At 42.5% G+C, this 22398-nt stretch overlaps 1 protein-coding gene across 1 annotated transcript in view; it reads right to left on the reverse strand.

Moving 5' to 3' along the window:
• ATP2C1 (ATPase secretory pathway Ca2+ transporting 1) overlaps positions 1–12247 on the reverse strand; it is a 124771-nt gene extending 112524 nt beyond the window's left edge. The window contains exon 1 of the mRNA XM_081235788.1: positions 12109–12247. Within this exon, the coding sequence (XP_081091914.1) occupies positions 12109–12216 (108 nt within the window). The 5' untranslated portion in view covers positions 12217–12247. The remainder of the gene's footprint in view (positions 1–12108) is intronic.
• Between the last annotated feature and the right edge of the window lie 10151 nt (positions 12248–22398).

The raw sequence follows: 22398 nt of genomic DNA on the forward strand, positions 1-22398 counted from the left end.
GACTGTTATGAGGTAGAATGAGATTGATGGCAACGAAATGTATTATGTTCAAGTTTCCTCTCAATTCTTTAGAAATCAGTGCTCTAAAAATCTTTACTCCCATTTTGTTCTGAATATTTAACCTGCAAAATTAAAGAGATCTGATGCAAAAAGTGGACACGTGAGCAATAGAGGGGAAATTTGTCAGGCATCTCTGCTTAGGGAAATATTACAAATAGGGAAGATTGAGGAAGGACAGACGTGATGTTCTAATTTTATTTATACTGTGCCTTATTACACAAAGGTTGTGAGGCATCCTGTTTTAATATCAAATTTGATAGCTGGCATTTTTAGAAACCTGGATGATAAAGATATATGTGGCCTTTAGGATTTAAAAATTAACTTAGAAAAGGTTATTTTAAATCCTCAATGTCTTTTTTGTGGCCTCTCCTGTTGTGGAGCACAGGCTCTGGACGCACAGGCTCAGCGGCCATGGCTCACGGGCCTAGCCGCTCCACGGCATGTGGGATCTTCCCGGACTGGGGCACGAACCCGTATGCCCTGCATGGGCAGGTGGACGCTCAACCACTGCACCACCAGGGAAGACCGATCCTCAATGTCTTAAAGATTCTTTTAACATTGTTTTAAGTATCAAAGGTTAATAATTAAGGAATTTTACATAGCTGCTAGAAAAAAAAAGTCATATTTTAAGTGGAATATTCTAAAAAATGTTGTCATATTTTAAGTGGAATATTCTAAAAGCATATAAAGACAATTCTTCATTTTGTAAGTCAACCTACTCCAACAGAACAACAGAAGTATTTTTCTTCTTATAAGATAAGGGACCTGCTACAGGTCAAGTCTGGGGAAATACAGTCTTACTGCAAGAAGTGTCCTATGAAATGAGTGTCATAACAACCACCTGCCAGAATTGCTATACATCTTCTTGGTTCCATGTCTTAGCAGTACTGGAAGAGTAAAAACTGGAAGCAAGAATAAAAATCAAATGGGCTCAAAAATGAGCAGAAGAAACCTGGAAATTTAAAGTATATTCTTTTTATTTTTAAAGAAGTTTATTCCAAGTATGACTCAGTTTCCCCATTCAAGGGTTCTGAGCATGCAGTGACATTTGGGATCTTTGGTATGTAGTACTACCAATCTTCTGGGTTGGAGGTGAGGGTAGGTCAGGGGTGCAGGTGAGTGAGGGTTAGAAAGGGAAGGAGGAAAAGTGAGTGTGAGTTCGTGTCCAAGAGCCAACTCTGCACTTCATTATTTCCATGGAAAATAGAATATTCCATATTACATATACCCCAAGATTTGAGATAAAAATGAACCCATTTAGGGCTTCCCTGGTGGCGCAGTGGTTGAGAGTCCGCCTGCCGATGCAGGGGATGTGGGTTCGTGCCCCGGTTCGGAAGGATCCCGCATGCCGCGGAGCAGCTGGGCCCGTGAGCCATGGCTGCTGAGCCTGCGCGTCCAGAGCCTGTGCTCCGCAACGGGAGAGGCCGCAACGGTGGGAGGCCCGCGTACCAAAAAAAAAAAAAAAAAAAAAAAGAACCCATTTAAAAGCTATTCTCTCCAGTTTCCAAATTGGCATAATTCATCTCTGGTCCCAAAATATTTTGTCTATAGTATATATATATAAGACCTATTGAATAAATGTGTAATCTGGAAAATGGTCATCACAAAAAAAATCTGTTGTTGAATGAATAAACATAATCCCAACTTTACTTTGCTTCTTGCTTTCTACGATCAAACTAAAACATGAGCTGCTACTTTCCTTTAAAGCAAAGAAAAATTAAGGGATTTTCAAAGGTTTAAAAATGAACTCACATCTCCAAAGGGGTTAGCTAGGACAACTTGATCTGAACGGGAATAAGTACTAATCATTGCAAGAAGTGTTAAATATTGAACACTGCCCAGAACAGATGAAATTTCAGACTTGGATTTTGAACTCAGGTAACCATTTGAAATTAAAAGATAATGATGTTGAGGTGGCTGCTTCTATGCAAGTAGGAGCTTGTGCTTGTGCTTGAGCTTGTGCTTTGGATTTTGATAGCATGCATATCAATGTCTGACAATGTCAAAAACACTGTAATTCCCAACACAGTCTTGAGTTATTTCCTTAGGGACCACGGCATCTACTCTTAATTCTTAGACAAGACGACTAAGGTCTTAATGTTAAGACCTCATAATGGCTTTAGATAGTAGGGAGGACATAACAACTATTATACCTTTTTTATATTCCATAATTTAAATCAACAATTAAAATTGTCAATTGCTGCATCAGTTTAATCAGTAAACAGCTACAAAAGAACTAAAAAGATAAGAACATTTTCAGTTATACTCTTATAGCAAAGACACTAATGATTTCTTGCATTACTAAGCATTGTGTCATGCTACTAGGGCTGGGGCAGCTGTGGGGAGGAAATGGTCAATAAGGACCTGTGAAGCTGTAAGTCATCATCACTATCCCCCTGGCTTTAGCAACGACCTTCCATCTTCTAAAGGGCACATGCGCTATTCTTGAGAAGGTACAGCAAACCCTGTCAGCTTTGATTTTGAAAATATACGTCATCAAATGATCTACATCAGTAGTTCTCAAACTATGATCCCTGCCACCTTAGTACTTTTTAGAAATGCAGATTTGGGGCTCCACCTCAGACCTACTGAATTAGCAACTCTGTGGGTAGGGCCCTGCATTCTGTAGTTTCGTACTTCAGGTGCTAAAGTTTAAGTGCTGATTTACAAGAAACATAAAACTTTCATGTAAAAATATTTTGATTGTGCTAATTGTCCTCAATTCTGAAGAATGATTGAGAGCGTATATCAGAATTTTAAACCTCCTCCAGCATTTTTAAATCATAAAGGGCTTTGAACTTTGAGTAATCACCTGTTGGCTTAAGACCAGTTATTTTAAAAGACCCAGGGAAAGGGCATTAAGACCTTAAAGAGATCATACTTCTCCCCTCTTAAGTGGCTCTGAGCATCACATCTGCATAGCCATGCTGGAAAAGAAGAGAACAGAAGTGCAGTGCAGTGGCAGTGGAGCTATGGTTATGTTCCCAGCTATGAAGTCAGCCTTTGTTTTCCTATATCAGCTCGGGACCTTTGGAACAATGCTTCTTTGACCAGGTGTATCAGGCTTTAGCAGCACCAGTTAGATGAAAGAAGGGGGGAAAAAGCTTCATAAATAAAAACAGCCATTCTCTTGAAACAGTGTATTCCTCAGAGAAGCAGTTTCATCCCTCAAAAACAAAACAACAAGCTGTGTAACATTTCAGAGGGTATAAAAAAAATTTTTAAGTGCGTTGTGCAAAAATTATATGTCGGGGGCTTCCCTGGTGGCGCAGTGGTTGAGAGTCCACCTGCCGATGCAGGGGACGCGGGTTCGTGCCCCAGTCCGGGAGGATCCCACATGCCGCGGAGAGGCTGGGCCCGTGAGCCATGGCCGCTGAGCCTGTGCATCCAGAGCCTGTGCTCCGTAACGGGAGAGGCCACGACAGTGAGAGGCCCGCGTACCACCAAAAAAAAAAAAATTATATGTCGTGCAGAGGGTAGTATTTCAACATTAGTGAAATAGGATTTTACACTAATCAATCACTTTAAACAATTTGATTATGCACTCATTATATAAGACCAAAATATTTCTATAATATGCTTTACTTATTTTAAGTTGTACATATAGGCCATAGTCCAGTTTAGTGGTAAATATTATAGTAGGGTAAATGGTACAGGACACAATTATAAGGACAATTACTCATAGAACAAAGGAAGAGGAGTAAGATGAATCAAGGGTTTCCATTAAAAGGAAAATGTACACAAGAAGTCTGGGTATTCAAATACATTACCAGTGAGAATAATTCAGTAAAGAAATCCAACATAAAGATGATTTTATCCAGAGACAAGTTATAGTAACTATGTTATAATTGCTAATAACAATGAGTTTACAAAAGCTTGATTACATCTCAATGAAATCTTAAAGTCTTTAGTGCTGCTATAATTTTTCTACTGTGTAGTTTTTAACAGCATTAACATGCTCTTTCTCTCTGTGTATTAAATGGCCTGCTTGGAAGGATAGTAAATGGTGTATTTAATATTAATTAGACCAATATAGGAGTTTTGAGATCTATTGTATTTGCAAATAATCCCATTACAAATAATGTCTTTTGTAAATATAAATGGGAATGCGGGTGGGGGACCTTTGAGTTTTAGCAGTACCAGAACATCTTCATCTGCATGGTACTATTTACTATAGAACAAAATACACTGAAAGAATATCCTCTGCTTCATTCAGTGGGTTTGGGAGCTCAAGCTGCTCAGAACAGGATCTCATTCATTACTTTGGAATCCGCCCTATGGCATGGACTCTTGCATATTGTAGCAAAACACCTTTTTGTTTGTTTTTTGTTTGTTTGTTATACCATTCTTCCAGAGCTGGATTTTCTTGGAAACCAAGGAAAATTATGTTTCAGGGCCCCTCACTTGCAGATGCCCCTTTTAAGGTCCTAAAAGAGACCCTAGCAATGGTCTCATGGTTTGGTAAAATTTGCAAAAGATATTTTAACTGCAGTTGATTATAGAGTACTCTTTTTGCTGAATTTTCCCACTTCACACTTCTCCTATCATGTAGCACTGGAACAGCCAAGAGCAAAATTCTGGATCTGGCTTAAAGGAAGTTGAGATGGGGATATATTTAGATTTTATTTGTATTTAGTGATATATAAAGGTGATTTGTAGTCATGTCTGTGTATGGTTAGGTCAATGCTAGCTGTCCTGGTAGAGAAAGGACATCCAGGAATATTCCCACTACCTACTGTACTAAATCACAAGGCCTGAAATCTTTATATAAATGTGTCCAGTGGTGTCCAGCACCTGAAGTGTATGGCTGGTAAAGGAGAAACAGCCAGAAGCTAGTCTATAGAAATTTTCTAGACTCTAATAAAAACCAAGTATAAATTAACTATGCTAGGAGTATCTGAATTATCTTTCAATTATCGCCTTCGAAAATATTAGAAAGTCATTTTCACATAAAGTGGTGATTAAAGACTCTGAAGTCCAAAAATGTAGGAACAAGACACCTTAGGATGCATCCGTGAATTAGTAAAAATGCTTATTTTTTTTTAGATTTTGTGATATTTATTGTATTTGTCACCCAAATTTGTAATTTGTTGTGATTTCATTCTAAGGCTTCACTTTGTATCCAATTTAATATTTATAATTTTGTATTCTTTTTCTTAAAAGAAGTTTCCCCGAATTGAATAACCTTCAGACCTTTCAAAAACGTGGATCTCCACCTAAAAGGAGTCTTTCCTGCACAGTAGTTATGGTGGTTTTATTTTTAAAACCCCTTTATCCTTAATTACTGAGAGAACACACCAAGGAAAAAGGGAGGAAAAGAAGGGAGGAGGCAAGGGAAAGAAGGAGAGAAAGGGACCCTACCTATGGGAGGTATCTCAGTATGAGGCAATGAATCAGGCCTGTAGAGTCAGACAGGCAAACCAGGAGCTAAGATCTTACTGCCATCACGTATAAGCTATGTACCAAGTTACCTTACATCTTGAAACCTCAGTTTTCTCATCCATGAAGTGGAGATAATACCACCAATTTTGTAAGGTTATTATGAAGATTAAATGACAATGTATATAAAGGACATTGCCAAGTGCCTGGCACATACAAGACATTTAGTAAAAATTTTAAATTCCTTATTCTTGAATGTATAACCCAAGTTGTATTACTTGAAATAACCTTACTAATATGCTGCCTTTAGGATGAATAGGAAAGAGATAATTCCAGCATCTTTCCTCCTCTCTTCACAGCAAATTATGAGCAGCACAACATATGTGGGAAGTTCATTCCTTTTTCTGTTAAGACGTGGAACTATTTGTACAAGGTGAGAAAATATGTCATCTTCCATTCTGAACAAAAGTTAGCAAATAAAATGTTACAGACAAACTGTGTAAGAAATAGGATAGGATAGCAAATTTAGAAATCTGCATAAAAAGCTACACCGTGGTTCACAAAAAAGGGTTTTACATTTGAGTTAATGTAGTTAATTATTTCAAAGACAAAGGTTTTGGTGTTCATCCAGTTCATCCTGTGTTTCAAAGACATCTGAGCACAGTAGATTAGGAAAGTTTAGAAGCAGATAACAAGATTAGAAGTAGCTCAGAAGTTAACTCAGGGTCCAGGTGTCTCCCAGGCGTGTCTAACAGTTCACAGCTGTGACAATATGGACAAGAAGGGGGGAATACCTTCAAAAGGGACCGTAATAAGCAACTAGTTGTCAGCACTAAATGCAGGAAAAAAGAAAGTAAAAGAGGTTTTTTATATTAAGGAAAAAAAGTGATTAAGATGCCACTTAAATAACCTGAAATTTCTCCGTGTACCTGTTCATCAATGACTGCATAAGTATACTTAGTTATTTACCTTTATACTGGAGAGGGTTATAAAACCTATAAAACCATGGGTGCAAGTAGTTCAGTGGTGGATCAGGTGCAGAAAAGCTAGTCATTGGTGCATAAGCTTTTCACCTGAGGTGTTTTCTGGATGTAGCTATATTTCCCTTCCTTGATGGAGGAATACATGCTACCAGAATCTCCAAAGACGTTTGATTCTGTCTTCTTTGGCCTTAGATTCTAGAGCAACATGCTCAGATTGTGGAGTACTTACCACTAACTGAATAAAACAAGTGAACTTTAGCTGCTGCATCTGTGCCCACTCCTTTTCCTAAGGTGTCTGAATCGTCCATCTTTCTACTGCTCACTGCACAAGAACCTTGGGGCTGAAAGGGGTCTTGTGAGTCATCCAGTCTTCTCTTTCAAGATGCAGAAACTGTCACTACAACATCCCCTGAGGAGGGTCACATACCCCGCCCTCTGCAAAAGGTGGCCCATCTCTTTACCTCTCCTTTTTAGAAAGTCCATCCTTATTATTGTATCACAACCTCCCCCTGCAGTTCAGCCCATTAGTTATGGTTATTTCCTCTGGAACCTCCCAAATGCACCTCCATTTTTCTCTACAAATTAGCCCTGTGTGTCTTGTGAAACACACAAAAAACAAATGCATACACAAAAAAATCACCCCTTAAATTTCTTCCTCACAGAGCCTAACATTCAGGATTCCTTCAAACACCTCTGTCTCAGAATAGCATTCATTACCCCCTAGTCCCCTTGCCTCTGCCACCTACAGCACCCAGCCCCTGAGAGCTAACTCCACAAACTTGTTCTCAGTGCCTTCCATCCAATAGGTACTTTGCTTACCCTCCAGGACATTCTGGGAATCAAATAGTCCCACAAATAGGTGCACAATTGCTACTGGGATAAGTACAGCAACAGAGAGGCATAAGGTGCCTCCAAAGTACCACTGAGAGAGAGGACCAAGGTGGGAAAGTCAGAAAAGGCTGCCCTCAGGGACCTCATACCGAATTAAGATCAGAAGGAAGAGTAGGTATTAACGAGGGGTGGATAGTGAGGGGTCAGTGGGACAAAGGCCCTGACCAGGATGCGGCAGGGAAGCAGGGAGAGGAGAAGGGTACTGTACTTGGAGTGCAGAGAACAGAGGGAGGCCAGGCAAGTGTGCACAGCGCCCTGTGATAGGGAACTCTGTCTTCATCCTAAAAACAAGTAGAAGCCAGTGAAAGATCAGAAGCTTGGGTCTGGGGAGCTTCATGGTCAGGTTTGTCTCTAGAAGACCCCCACCACCACCACCGCTAGCTGCAGTGTGAAGAATTCATTAGACAGGACAGCAGTGGCTGGAGGGAGACCAACGAGAAGGCTATCACAGTACTTTGGACAAGAAGGGAGATGGCCTATTGGGCTAGGGTGGCAAGAGGGAGAAGTAGACTGAATGACTGGAGGCACATTTGGGGATAAAATTGAAAGGATTTGCTGATAAATTAGCTATTGACCGAGGCAGCAGAAAGTGCCAAAGACGACTCGAGTTCTCTGCCTGAGTAACAGGATGGATGGTGGTGCATTTTCTCAGATAGAGAAGAGGTTTTGGGAGAGGGTATGAGTATGAAGAGTGGGTGCTGTGACCAGAAAGCCATTCATCTTCATGAAAGCCACCAGTTACAATCCTTGGGCATTTACAGGCTATGGAGTGCTGCAGACTGAATGTTTGTGTCCCCCAAGTTCTTATGTTGAAATCCTAACCCCCCGTGTGATGGTATTAGGAGAGGGGCCTTTGGTAGGTGACAGGTCATGAGGACAGAGCCCTCATGAATGGCATTAGTGACCTTGTAAATGAGAAGCCGGAGAGCTCCCTCCTCCCCTTCTGCCACGTGAGGACACAGCCTAGAAGTCAGCACCTGAAACCGGGAAGTGGGTCTCACCAGGCATCAAGTCTGCCGGCACCTTGATCTTGGGCTTTCAGCCTCCAGAACTGTGAGAAATAAATTTCTGTTGTTTATAAGCCACCCAGTCTATGATATTTTGTTACAGCATCCCGAACAGACTCAGGCATGAAGAAAACTGTTGGAGACTTTTTTTGGTGAACAAATAGCTTTTTTTTTTTTTTTAAATTTCTCCCTTCAGATAGAGGAGACTGTTGCATTTACCATGATAAAATAGTTCAACTTTGGTATCATATTTAATAGTCACAAATATTAAGGTTCAGCTTCGTGTTGCCACAGCAATTTAACTGTCAATGTTACCTATATATAATCATGCAAATTCCTCCACAGAAATGGGGTAGAATCTCCGCCCTCTATCTTAAATTATACAAGGATCATCATTTTCCTTCTGCTTCTAAAGAAATAAAGCTTTTTCTCTACCCAAGCACATGGGGCAAATGCCTTTAGTTTTCCCCTGAGATGTCATTTGAGCATTTCATGACTTTTTTTAGAGGCTTTTAAAAATGGATAACTTCGGTATACTCTCAAGATACAACCAACACACTTACTTTAAGGAGCTAAAAACTCAACATTTCTTAAACCAAGCTGTAGTAAAATTTCTATCCTTTTACCTAGAGAGGAAAGCCTGCATCAGCAACCCAACACCCTGTGCAGTATTCCAAATCTCAACATAACTTTTTGGGCGTGTGTAAGAGAACTCCTTAACTTTTGTATTGTTATTCAGAGCAGGTATAAGAGCCAAAATGAAGAACTAAGTTTCTAAGGTTCAAATTAAATCCAAATACGTATTTAACAACCCAGCACTGAGGTTAGCATTCACTAAGAAACAAAGCAAGAAATAAAACTTCAGTGATCCTGTTTGAACTGGAAAACTCTTCTTAAGCCATTGAAGGGAAACTTTAGAACAGCCTCCAAAACAAAATCTGGTTCTAATCCTTAATTAAAGTATAGCTACTAAACGTAACCCCTGACCCCCAAAGACCATTCTCCTCATTTTAAACTATCAGGGCAGGTCTTGAGCCAGAAATACCTACTATGACTGCAGTGCATGGTTTTTGCCTCATATTATAAACACTTGAGTACAGCTCTTTCTACTAATTAAGACTGTAAGCATCACAGAGGGGTTACACTACACCTGATCCATTTTTACATCTTCATCACCTATAAAAATGTTCCACACACAATATATACGAAAAAACTTGCTTAATCATCAAAGGACTTTCACAAAACAAGATGACAAAGCAGAGCTCTGTTAGGGCAGTATTCAGTCCTATCTAGGTCAACATTGGTATCCATATTTATATACAAGGACATCAATGGTAACATGATTGCATTTTCAGATAACAAGAATATGGAAAGATAGTAAAAAAAAATATGTGTATTAATTTTGTTGGAAGATGACATTATACTAGTTCAAAGGTCTAATTCCAAAAATATATCTTTATATATAGCTATTGTACGTGCCCTCTGGCCCCCAAGACCACTCTCCTCCTTCTGAGCAGATTTACCATTAAATAGGCAAGACATGCCAGATCAGGTCTTAGATCTTATTTCTTGTTCAGAAAGAAGTTTTCTATTCAAGAGAGAGCAAGGCACCAGATCATCCCAAGTTCTTGTCTATTAATTAGTCATCCTGTACTTTCTGATCCCTCATCTGTGGGACACATGGAAGAAGAGATTTAAGTTGATGAAGCCACAGCAGGGCAGTATAAGCTCTGTTGCTGTCACTAGATTGTTAAGAGATCGAGCATGGTAAAATGGGTCCAGTTTTAAGCCAGGCAGATGGGAATTCAAATTTGCCTTCAGTACTTTCTGGCTGGGTGGTCTTGGGCAAGGCCTCTTACAGTCTCAAAGTCTGCCTTCCTGTACCTTTGTAATGAGGATCCATCCCATGGGAATGTAAGGATTAGAGACAGCCAGTGCAGGTCCTAAAACCATAGGCATTACTAACCTCCTTTCTAACTTTCCAACAAGCTTCCCAGGGTTAGCCATGATCGACTCTGACCTCATTTCTCTAATTCTGTGAGACGTTATGCTGCAGAGCTGTTAACTGGTTTCAGAAAGGAATTGAATATGGTATTTTTCTTATTTTGTCCATTAGTTTATATAGCAAGTTAAGATATCAGCACAATGCTCATAGCTGTTCCAGGTCATCCCAAATGGTTGCCAACTGGGGAGGGGACCACCCATTCAGTCCAAGTCAGAGGATCCTGTTAAACTCTAATAGTCTTTGGTATGAATTTTGTAACATTTAAAAAATAAACTTAAAAAAATAAACTGTACAAGCAATATAGCCACATCTCTGAAAATTTATAATACTGAGAAGGGGGGGGAATCACTTAATCCACATTCCACAGTTCCAGCCCCATCATTTTAGCCTCTTCCCCCTCCCTGTTACTCCCTCCCCTCCCCCCATAATGAGGCCTGAAGGAGCCTGTGCCAGCGTGGCCAATCTAGAACAAGCACCTGGGTATCTGGCTTTCCACCTCAAAAGCAAGCACGCGCTGAGACCTGGAAACCAGGAGATGTCCTTGTAATCTCGACACCTTGCCTAAATAAGAGATAATCTGGACCAGCTTAGCTCCCTCCCTTAGTGAGCACAGTCTGAATTTCCATCACTTGTAAAATCATTAAAGTACTGAGTAAGAGCAGTTTCCCCTCAAACAGTAATAATAATTCTCATTTTCCAAATTATGCATCAACTTTTTGGGAAACCTGTCATTAGAGGATTTTCTGTCTGCTGACCTTTGCTTTCACATCTTGGAAGTGTTTTATTAAGTAGGGCACCTTGTTCAAGTCCAGGACACTGCCACTGTCTCCCATGCGGTTTTGCAGTTCTAGTTACAAGCATGATACACACGCAATTTATGACTCTTTGGGTCTTCGATGTGGCTACACATTTGTCCCTTACCACTGCCATCCTTCTTCCTAAGTGAACCACCAGATTTGAGTGAATCAGATACAGCTACTTCTTCTTACAATTTGGTACAATTCAGAAAAGCAGTTTTTAGAAATGCTTTTTTCATAGATTGTAAGGGATAGAATGATATAACTCTCAAAACAATAAAATGAATGCATGGTTTTTAAAAAGAAGTGATCAAACATTTTCGCAGGTTTTTTAATATTTAAACTCCCACTTGCTAGTCTACTACTAGAAATTCTAACTTTTGATTGGCTAAAAAGACTAAAATCAGCAGTGCTCCATCCCCTAACTTCCACCAAAAAAGTGACTAATTACTTCTGAAAGATCTTCACAGCTCATTAGTGATCTGTTTAAGGCTATCATACTTACAGTCTACACAATGTTTTTTTGTTTGGCAAATCCTGGTGATATTAACATAGGCATAAATATATACAGAAAGACAAGTGTATTTCTAGGGCCTGCTATTATTCTTTGTCGAGATATTAATAGTTTAAAAATTTGTATTTGATGCCTGAGAAAATTTTCAAGGAATCCACACAATTTAACTCTGATAGTTTAGTCCAGCTATTCAGAGGAAAGGAAAGCAAGAGGTTGTTGTTTTGGGGTTTTTTTTGGTTTGTTTTTTTTTTAACTGAACTTGAGCTTAATCTCAGGATCCAAATGTTCCAAGTTCAAATAAATCCCCCACATGCCGCCTTGCTCCTTTGCCAAATCTGAACAGCTGAAAGCAAGTGCCGACTTGTGCCTACAAACAGGTAAACTAGCAGAAAATAAATCACCAAATGACATAAAGGCAACACCCAGAATCCAACCCCCATTAACCTTAAAGGTAATGTAAACAAAATGGTACCTGTTCTTCGTCTCTTTGGTTTCTCAGCATCGATAAATATTTTCTAATTGCATGGAGGGGGTATTTTTTGAAATAAGAGAATCTTGACTGAGGCAACAGATTATCCATGGTGAGGAAAGCACGAAGAGCCTTATGTGCCCCTCCCTCTCAGAAACCACATGAAATCTAGAAGCTGCACAATTCCTCAGATGCCTAGAGATTTGCTTGTAGCTTGACCACTTTCCTGCAAACAAAGCAGAGCTTCTCCGCGCTGCTTCCTCTTTTGGGTAGAGTTCTTGGTGAAAGCAGACAGCCACGTCCCAACGCCGTCCTAAAAGCATCCAGAAATGCAATGCCCAGAGGGCAGCAGGAGCCAGGAGGAATCCAGGGGCTGGTCCGCCGAATGCAAATTGCTTAGTGGTAGTGGTGCGACTGTCCTATTTCTAGCAACAGCATTCTGTTGCAAGCTATGTTAATATTAGGTAGCTGGTGACTTTCCACACCCACAGACTCTCATGAGGTTTAATCTTAATTCTTCTGACAGCTTTTCTAGCTCTTAAAGAGGACATGACATGTGTTTTTTTCCTGTTTCCTTCCAGAATTCTTATCAGCATGAGCACACACAGACAACCCTCAGCGGCAGCGGCATCTCAGCTCTAAAGTGTTGAATCATTCAGCCTTGAGAAGCATTGTTTCAGGGGATTTCTAAAAAAAAATTAACAAATTACTTCACTCTTCATTGTTACCAAGGAGTTCAATGTCAGCACTTAAAACAGTCGGTTTACACTGTCATGCATTATGCAACATGCTCAGTAACCAGATACTTTACGTCAATTGAACAATAGCTGCAAACAGATTCTGTTCTGAGTTAAAAGGCTTCTCTCCAAGAATCCTTATCGCAAAGTCACAGGCTGAATCCAGGAATATTAAATTTCCCCAGGCTTTATTCTGAGTTTAAGGAAGAAAAAATGTTATACATGTACTTTCTAACTGTTATAAAAAGGATCCATGCTTAAAAAACAGAACATGATAAGAGGTCTGTGGTCTTAGAGGACATGAAATCATAAAATTTGAAAGTTCAATATTTTCTTAATACTCCATAGAAGTCACTAGGCTTTGCTATTTTATTACCCTTTTTAACTTTGCAGTAGCTGGTTTATTTGATGAAACATTTGGCCACTTCTGTGAGGGGCTGTCATGTAGAGTCCAAGTGTACATCAGCCAAAAATCATGAGGCCCGGAGATTTGCTTTCAAGTGGAAAAGGAGAGCTGGTCTTTTCCCCTTCAGAGCTAGCACTGCAGGCTTGGGTGTAGGCGACAAGCAGAGCTTGGGGAACCAATGTTGCAGCCTGCGCCGTCCCTCTGGACAGCTTCCCTGACACCCTGGCTGGGCCACTTGCCTTCAGGGAACACACTTGGTCAGCTAGCATGGGCTGTGCTGTGAGTAGCCCAGGCCATCTGTCAGGCTGGCGTCAGCCCACTTGCAAGGTGATCTTCCAGTCTCATCGGGGCCAGGCTGGAAATTCCGAGAAGTCCTTTGCATAATGCTGCTGGGGCCAGCTCCTCAGAGGAGGCCCTGCCCTCCTGCCCCCTCTCCAGGCACACAGCCACATGCTGACTGACAGAGGCTCTTGCAGCCCTGCTCCTCCGTAGCCTGAGGACAGCCAGCTCTAATGAGGGTCCCAGAGAAGCAGTGTGCTTTCAAGACACCAGAATGCTAAGGGCACGTGTTGTGCCCTCCCTGCCGGCTCTGGCCCTGGGAAGAGGGGTGGCCCTGAGGGCATTGAGAACAGGCAGAGATCCATTTATACACACGCTCCAGGAAGCCACAAGCTGCCCTTTTGATTCTCTTTTTGAAAATATCTGAAACTTCAGAGCGGCCTCTTATCATGGGCAGAGCCACACCCTCACAGCACGGCTGGTGATCAAAGCCTCTTCCCAATGGAGCAGCAGAAAGCAGACCTCATTTCAAATCGTTGTTTCACGGTCACCTTTTCCTGGGTTGAGGAGAGTGATGAAAAGAGATGACGAGGGAGGAAAAAAAAAAAAAAACCTAAACCCAAAACTCTATCCTGACGAGCATAAAAAGCATAAAAAGAAAAACTGGTGAAACAAATGCAACTAAAATTCCCTTAGGGGTTTAGTTGGTAATAAATACAAATCGTGTCTAATATTTACTGGGCCTTTGGGCCAGGCACTGTGCTAGATTCCTTACATGTATTATCTCATGTAATCCTATAGCACCCTCTGGGGCAACTGAGGCTCAGAGAGGGTAAACAACTTGCCAAGGTCACACAGCTACAAATCAGAGAAGGGATTCCAACCAAACAGCCCTGCCCCAGAGTCTCGGTTCCTGATCAGTACAATGCACAGCCTCTCAGCCCACATCCAGAAATGGATTCCTGAGGACCCCTCTAAGGATTAACCTGAAGAAGGAAAGGTGTGGATATGGCCTGTTAAGAGAAAATACAAATGTCGATGATGGGAATTTACAGACCAAGATGATTAGGTTAGAGGCCAGGTGCATCTTCACGAAAAATCATGCAACTTCCTATCCTGGATTCTCTATAAATAAGGCTAATACTCATTATTTACCTCTTAAAGATTCCTTTATGAAATGATTCTAGTGATCTTGAAGAGTTTGTATCTGTAGACGTAGGTTTTCTGCTTCCCAAACTTGGAAAGCTGCTGTAATCTCAGTTTCTGTTTGACATAGGTTGCAGTGGTCCATTTGTCTCAATATTTAACACAAATATGATGTGGGATTTTATATACCCGGTTTCTCAGGCGAGTGTCATCATCCCTTTGTTTTCACAGTGTGGCCACCTCTGCACCTCCACCTGGAGGGGTGCCGTGTCGATTGCCACTGTGACTCAGCTGCCTTGGCAAAAGGCAGTCGGCCACAGTGCTGGTATCTGCAGTGTGTGTCTGCAAGGACCAGAAGAGCTCAGTGTAGCTGCCTCAAGCAATAAGAGGTTTATCCTGCCCCCTGCAAAGTACACAGTAAAGAGCGGAATGATGACCTGTTATTTGTACAACTCCCTCCCACCCCTTGTCCTCTATTCAATAGAAACATAACCAGCAGAAACCACAAACCCAGGAAAGCCACTGATGGAGGCTGCAGTCCCACTGGGAAAGGATATTCCTGTGTTCTCTTTGATTTCTAAGAATTACCTTCTTTTTCACAAGTAGCTTAAAATACGGGGAATCTCAATCTCTTCACTTGAAGGGCAATATAAAGAGGCAAAACCAAAGCCGGAAAAAAGAGTTACGAGGGGGTGAAGAGAGAGGTTTTACAGTTTACTCCTTTGCAAATGTTGGAGAAGATGGGATGAAAATGTGGGTTTGTGAAGCCACCTAGCACCATGCGTTGCACACAGTGGGTATTTCATTAATGCATGCCAATGTATATTTATTAAAGGGGAAAGGCAAAGAGGAAAGAATGGGACCTAAGTATCAAATTTAGGATGAGAAAAAGGAAAGGAAAACAGAAAACTTGTCTCTAGGATACCTTTAAGTTGGCGGAGTTTACACATTGCATCAGAACAAAAACTAAAACCCCATTAATCCCCTTCTCTTTTTCTTTCCCGTCAGAGCTGAGAGTTTCCATCAAGAAAATGGTTCCATTCTCCGAGAATTAATGCAGCCCAGACATCAAGTGAAGGGCAGGCAATTAAGATGATGGAGAAGCAGCGAGCCCAGGAAACAGAAACCATTTTTCATTATGAATCTCACTGAGAAATCACTCTCTTCCCACTAGGCCTGTGGAAACTGGCCCAGCCTCCTGATCCCCCAAGGACAGTTTTAAATGAAATCAGGAGAGAGGAGAGGGAGACATTTACCGCTGATCACGCAACACCAACGTTCTGCTTTTTTGTGCCATTAAAGCACTTGTGCTACTTCCTATGACATTTTCTCAGTGCCCCCACCATGTAGGGGGTAATTATATTTGCATATGGTGCATTTTTACTTTCCCAGAGTGCATGTCCAACCCCCCCACCCATGTTCCTATTATAACCACCGTTCAACCATTGTTGATGTTTCTAGCTGCTCTATGAGCTACACAATTTTTATGCCTTCTGCTTCCCGGTTTCAAGGATTGATTTCTCAGATTTAACAATAACTGGGAATTCCCTGGTGGTCCAGTGGTTAGGACTCAGCACTTTCACTGCTGTGGCCCAGGTATAATCCCTGGTCGGAGGAACTAAGATCCTGCACGCCACGCGCTCAGCCAAAAAACAAACGAAAAAAACACCAATAACAGCACCCATGGGACACTTGTCTTCCACCCCCAAAAAAGAAACAGTTCTTTTCTGCATCATTTAGGACAAACTTGAACATGCCTCAGAATCACCTGGAGGGCGTGTGAAAGCCCAGCTTGCGGCCCCGCCCTCGGAGTTTCTGAGACGGTAGGTCTGGGTGAGGAGCAAGGGTTTGCATCTGTAACAACTTCCCTGGTGAAGCTGACACTGCTGGTCTGGGGACCTCACCTTGAGAACCATTGGTTTGGGTGCTGTCAGGTAGGCACAGCTGCAGAGGGATTCTCAAGTGGTTTCAAGGACAAATACCCTGTTTGCTGGAGCACTTTGAGAGCTCCCATCAGATCCACATCTTAAAATGCACTCCCCTGGTGGTGGTGGTTTTCCCTGGACCCATCTCTTTCCTTGTAGCCACTCTTCCACAAGGGAGCCCCTGCACATGGCAAATTCCAAATGGGCCTCGCACCAAGTCCTGTCTCCTCAGTCATATCTTGACTTGATGTCCGGTTTCTCTTAAACTCTCTCTCAGCTCCTCTTACCAAGTCACGGGGGGCACTAACAGTATTCTCAGCTCAGATATCAACTCTCTCTAGGCCCAGGGCCAGAAACCACAGCCAGCTCTACCCAACACCCCCTCCTTCCCTCTTCTGCCTCTGACACCTTGTTCCCTTACAGCTGGGGAAGGAGGAATCTCACTTGGATCAGGAGCCCATCCCACCAAGAATCTCCCAAATCTCAGTCTTCCTCACACCCGCCCCAACTCTGTCTTCAGTGCAACTCTGTTTGGGGATGGATCCTCCCCTAACCCTGTCTCCTCTCATCCAGTCTTGAGTTTTCTCTCAGGATTTAACTGAAAACCATTCTTTTGTCAGCAACATGACACATCCCCAGCAAGCTGACTGTTCCTGGTGGGTTTGGGGCCACGTCTCTGGAGCCGTGTCACCTTCTCCTCAGGACACGGTTTCCTTCTAGCTTCCCCTTGGCCGCCATGCTTTGCTCCTTCTGAGAGGATGAGCACCAACCCAGGAGAAGAAGAAAGAGGAGAGCAGGGATGGGTCAACCCGGAGGAACTTTCAAATTGGTGGTTTTATACACAATTATAAGGTTATAATTGTGTATAAAACTAATAATATGGTTTTAGAAATAAGGAAAATATACATTTTCCTTAAGTAAAATAGTTCTGCTAAGTAGGAGGCTGGAGGGATGGGTGGGTGGGGCAGGATAATGTGTTCCGCTCTAACGCCTGGTGGTTGGAAAATTAAGGATGTAACTGAAAGCAGATGTATGATTGAGGTAGGCCTCCGTTGGCAGGTGATGGCCCTTGGGATAAAGAAGGGGTCTAACCCCGCTTTCCCATTTCTCTGACTCCATTGCCTGGGAAAAAAACTAAGGGGCCAGAGAGCATGGTATCTCAGATGGTACTCAAATTTGTCTTGGGTTCTGGTGGGAAGGCCCAGGCCTGAGGTGTTTATTTGGGTAACTCACCCAATTTGGTCAGGGGGTCTGCAGGAGGTGGCAGCCAATGTTTTCTAAAAGAAAGATAATGTGCATGCAATTTGGGGTAGAGAAATTTCTTGTCAGTGAGGCATATAAAGTCCTGTTCTTCCACACTATTATCCTTGATTTTTTAAAATAACAATACAAAAGGCAATTACCCTCCACAGTGGAAATATGTGTCCTTCCTCAGTTGGATCACCAAAGAGCATTAATATTGGTGTAACCCAGACGCTACATAGGGTATAATGGGTGATTGTGACCAGAATGTAAATTTGTCTTTATTGCTAAAACCTTAGGTAACAAAGTCAGAGGTATATGGGATCCTTTATTTATTTATTTATTTTTGTGAGACTTGTTAAGTGTTTTTTAAAAATTTGCCAATCCTTTGGTCTACAGACCAGCACTGTTGGCATCACCCGGTCCTGTAAGCTTGTTAGGAATGCAGGATCTCAGGATCCACCCTTGATCTCCTGAATCAGAATCTGAATTTTGACAAGATCTCCAGGTGACTCATATGCATATGAAAATCTGAGACCACCACCTAGGAATAAACACAGAACTCCTACACACGCCCATTGCACCCCACACATAACTTGATTCCACCACTTAACTCTCCAAGATGCCTGTTTCTCGTCTGTAGCCTCTTGGCTGGGAACTTCTTCACTGACCTCCTTCAGGCCAATGACTGTATCTTGTCCATTGTTACATCACAGGGGCTCAATAGGGTTTTGTTTAAAGATGAATGACTGGGCTTCCCTGGTGGTGCAGTGGTTGAGAGTCCGCCTGCCGATGCAGGGGCCACGGGTTCGTGCCCCGGTCCAGGGAGATCCCACATGCCGTGGAGCCGCTGGGCCCGTGAGCCATGGCTGCTGAGCCTGCGCGTCCGGAGCCTGTGCTCCGCAACGGAGAGGCCACAACAGTGAGAGGCCTGCGTACCGCAAAAAAAAAAAAAAAAAAAAAAAAAGTAAAGATGAATGACCGATTGTACATGTAATGTAGCATTTGGGTATGAGCTGCCTTGAGTTTTCCCAGGTCCTGTTGGCCTCTGAATCCAGACTGGTTATGTTAAGAGTAACAGCCCTCTGGCTCATGTCTTCATCTGTTCACGTAGGCCTTCCTGTTGCTGCAAACTGCCACCTGACTATTTCTGGGAGCTTTCGGATGTGTGTCTCCTACAGTTTCGAGCAAATCCTGGCCAGCTGCCAGGTAGCATTCACTGTTCCCTGTTTCTGTTCTGGTGCCCCAAGCTGTTCACATGTCACTGCTGTTGTCACCTGGTATGTCCCCTGTGTACCCACAGTGAGGCCTTGAGGCTCTTGACGTCCAAAGCATCTTCCAGTCTCCTCATTTAACTCACTGCTCTCTGTCCCTGCACATTGCTGGTCAGGAGCAGTCCTTCCAGGGGTGCTCCTATTCATACATTCTTGGAAGGCTCTTCAACTGCAGCTCCCAGGACCCCCTTTCAATCCTCCCCACCCTTCTGTCTTCAGCACAGCTTAGAGCCCTTACTGTGGGTTCCTCACCTCACCAAACACCCTTCTGGGCAGAATCCCCTTTACAATGACTCCAGGCCAATATTCCAACCTCGGGTTCCACACCTGGGTCCTGGAATTAAATACCCATGACCTGCCACCAAAGGAGAACCAAGTTATTTGCTAGATATAGTCTTCAGCTTGATGCCATGGACCACCTCCCTTTTTCTCAGGGGCAAGTCACATCAATATCTCCAAGTGCTTCCATGAAAGTTTGAAGTGAGGGCCACACTGCCCCTTTCTCCCATGCTGAGGTGTAGACCCATTAGCACTATAAGGGTCTCTGCAAAGTAATACATCTCACAGAACAATTTCTCTGCTTTTCCACTTGCTTGACTTTTTCTCAATTGACAAAGACTTGAGTCCTTGACCAAACTTGAGTCAGCTCCTTTGAGTTTTCACTTTAACTATGTCCCAACCTTGCCTGCTTAGTCCAGTTTTGGCAGAAGTCTTGCTGGGTCAGTTTAGATTAAATTTTTTATCCTTGATATCTTATCACCATGGCTTGTCTTCAGCAAGAATCCCGTTGAGTTGGTCTAGTAAGAATCCCCTAGCCTTGATCTTTCCTCTTAGTAATTTTCCATCCATTGACCCCCAACCCTGCTCCTTGGCTGTTGTTGGGATGCACTGCACAGGCCTGCAAGCCTTGTAATTGCCCAGCCTCCAGACTGAAGAAACAGCTCAGAGGCAGTGACAGAGACATCAACAGTTTATTGGATAGGGGATCTTACAGGTTTGAAACAAAAGGTCCTGGAGTGATATCCCACCATCTGTGGCAGATGGGAGGCAAGACATGACAGCAATCTTTGCTCCTGTGGGAGAAGGAGGCTACCATTTATAGGGGCAATTGATGTCAGGTTGACTCATCAGTTACCAGGGAAACAAGAGGCTGGGGCAGGGGGCAAGCATGTAGGCAGTTACTGATTAATAAGCCCTATAATTAAGAGCATTGGATAGTCATGTGAGTGAAGCAGGGACTGGTCGAGAAGGGCATGTACAGAGAGCAAGAGAACAGCCAGCTTGAGTGGCCTTACCATACAGCGATCAACCTCCACTTGTCCTTGGTATTTTCGGAGTTCAGCACTCTCTCTCTCCCCCACTGCCAGACCTCCCTTGAAGTAGTCCCTCTTGAATAAAGTCTCCTTTACCATCTTTAACAAGTGTCATGAATAATTTTTTCTTTAACACAATAGGGGTAAGAGGCTCAAGAGGGTTGTAAGACATGTTTAGGTTAAAGCCTTTGAACCTTTTTAAATGATTCTAGTACAGTGCTTCTCAATCTTTCTTGTGCATATAAATCACCTGGTAGGTCTGGCGTGGACAAAAGATTCTAGACTTCTGACAAGTTCCAGGGTAATGCTGATGTTCCATGCACTCCACTCTGATTAGCAAGAGTCCAGCACCTCTTTTGGAATGCAAAATCAACAGTATCACAGAGCCTCCATGGAAACTTCAATTTTAATGTCTTGTCACACGAGTGTCCCCTGTATTGTTCATCACAATTTGCTATTTTTCTATTCACTTGTTTCTTTTATTGTCTCCTCCCCTGGAATGTAAGCTCCACAAGGACAGGAAACACACCCACATATCACTCATCATTTTATTCCTAACACCCAGAGGAAACAGCAACAAAATTGGAAGCCAGAGCACAGGAGAACAAGTGACACCTGACTCAGCAGAACAGAGGAGCTGAAGCCTAAGGCAGCAACACAGAAAGCTGAGAAGAAATCCAACGCGTCCTGCAGAATTCCCCGGAGGCCCAGGAATTGGCAGAGCAAATAACTCTGGAAGTGGGGGTGGACACAGGAAGGTCAGCTGAAAAGCTGTAAGAAGCATTTGGACCAGATCCCTCCTGACTCCATTAAGGAAGGGACTGAAACTACCTTGCAGAAGATTGGTGATTATCTTCTCTTTTGTTCATTTGGTCTTTTGGGTTTGTGCCCCTCCTCCTTTATTTTAAAATACATTGACTCTTATTTGAGAGGACACGGAAGGAAGATGAATCCTCCCCATGTGCAGCTGCCTCCTTTTTCATTCTTTAGGTCTCAGCTTAAATAACACCCCCTTGGAGAGCGTTTCCATAGAATATCTAAAATAGGTTCTGTCTAGAATAGGTTCCCCCTGACTTTTTTTTCTCGCTAGCTGAGTCCTTTTCTGTTGTAACTGGTTCATTGAACACAGGGAACTCATAGGTTGACATAAAAAGAAACATTATTTTAGACGTTTACTGTCCCTTTAAATATGGTGTGTGTGTGTGTGTGTGTGTGTGTGTGTGTGTGTGTGTGTCCCTCACCTTCCTCTATATAGGAGTTAACTTTTGGGCACTCCCCATGACATTTTTAGTTGCTCAAAGGAACTGGAAAATCCTACAGTAACTTTAATTCATGAGCACAATCTCAATTTGATACTGCCTAGTCTCAGAAAAAAGTTTTTAACCTGATTTACCTGTAAGTCTTCTCCCTTCCCTCCAGCTGAGACCTGCTAAGCTCTGACCACTTGCAATAGAAGAACAAGGAGTGATCCTCCTGCTCTCTTTCCCAGACTAGCATTTCTCCTCATCCCCTAGCTTGCTAACTGAGATTTCTGGATCTGCCAGTGCAAAGGCAGGGGGTAGGAAGAGAAGTAATAAGGATGGAAAGTTCTCTCTTGCCTGGTGCTGCTGTGAGATGTCCTCATTCTCTCTGGGTGAGGTGGTTGTTTAGAACTTTATCTTCCCCTGATGGTTCTCCATTCATTAAAGCCTTTAGCACCTGGCTCAAGTTATCCTCTCCACCTCAGGCCTGCCACCATCCTGTAATGCATGTCAAACCTGTCAGTATTTTGGCTTTTGGGCTTTATAACTTGCTTAATAAGACTTCCCTAGCCCTGAAGTTGTAAAAGTATTTCTATATATTTTCTAATGTGTTTTATTTTTTTTACATTTAGATACTTAATACCATTTAAATTTTGTTTTTGTACATTTGTCCCTTGGCATCCATGGGGGATTGGCTCCAGGATCCCCCCCAGATACCAAAATTTGTAGA

This window comes from Mesoplodon bidens (assembly GCF_964165515.1).
Source record: "Mesoplodon bidens genome assembly, chromosome: 5".
NCBI classification, from domain to species: domain Eukaryota; kingdom Metazoa; phylum Chordata; class Mammalia; order Artiodactyla; family Ziphiidae; genus Mesoplodon; species Mesoplodon bidens.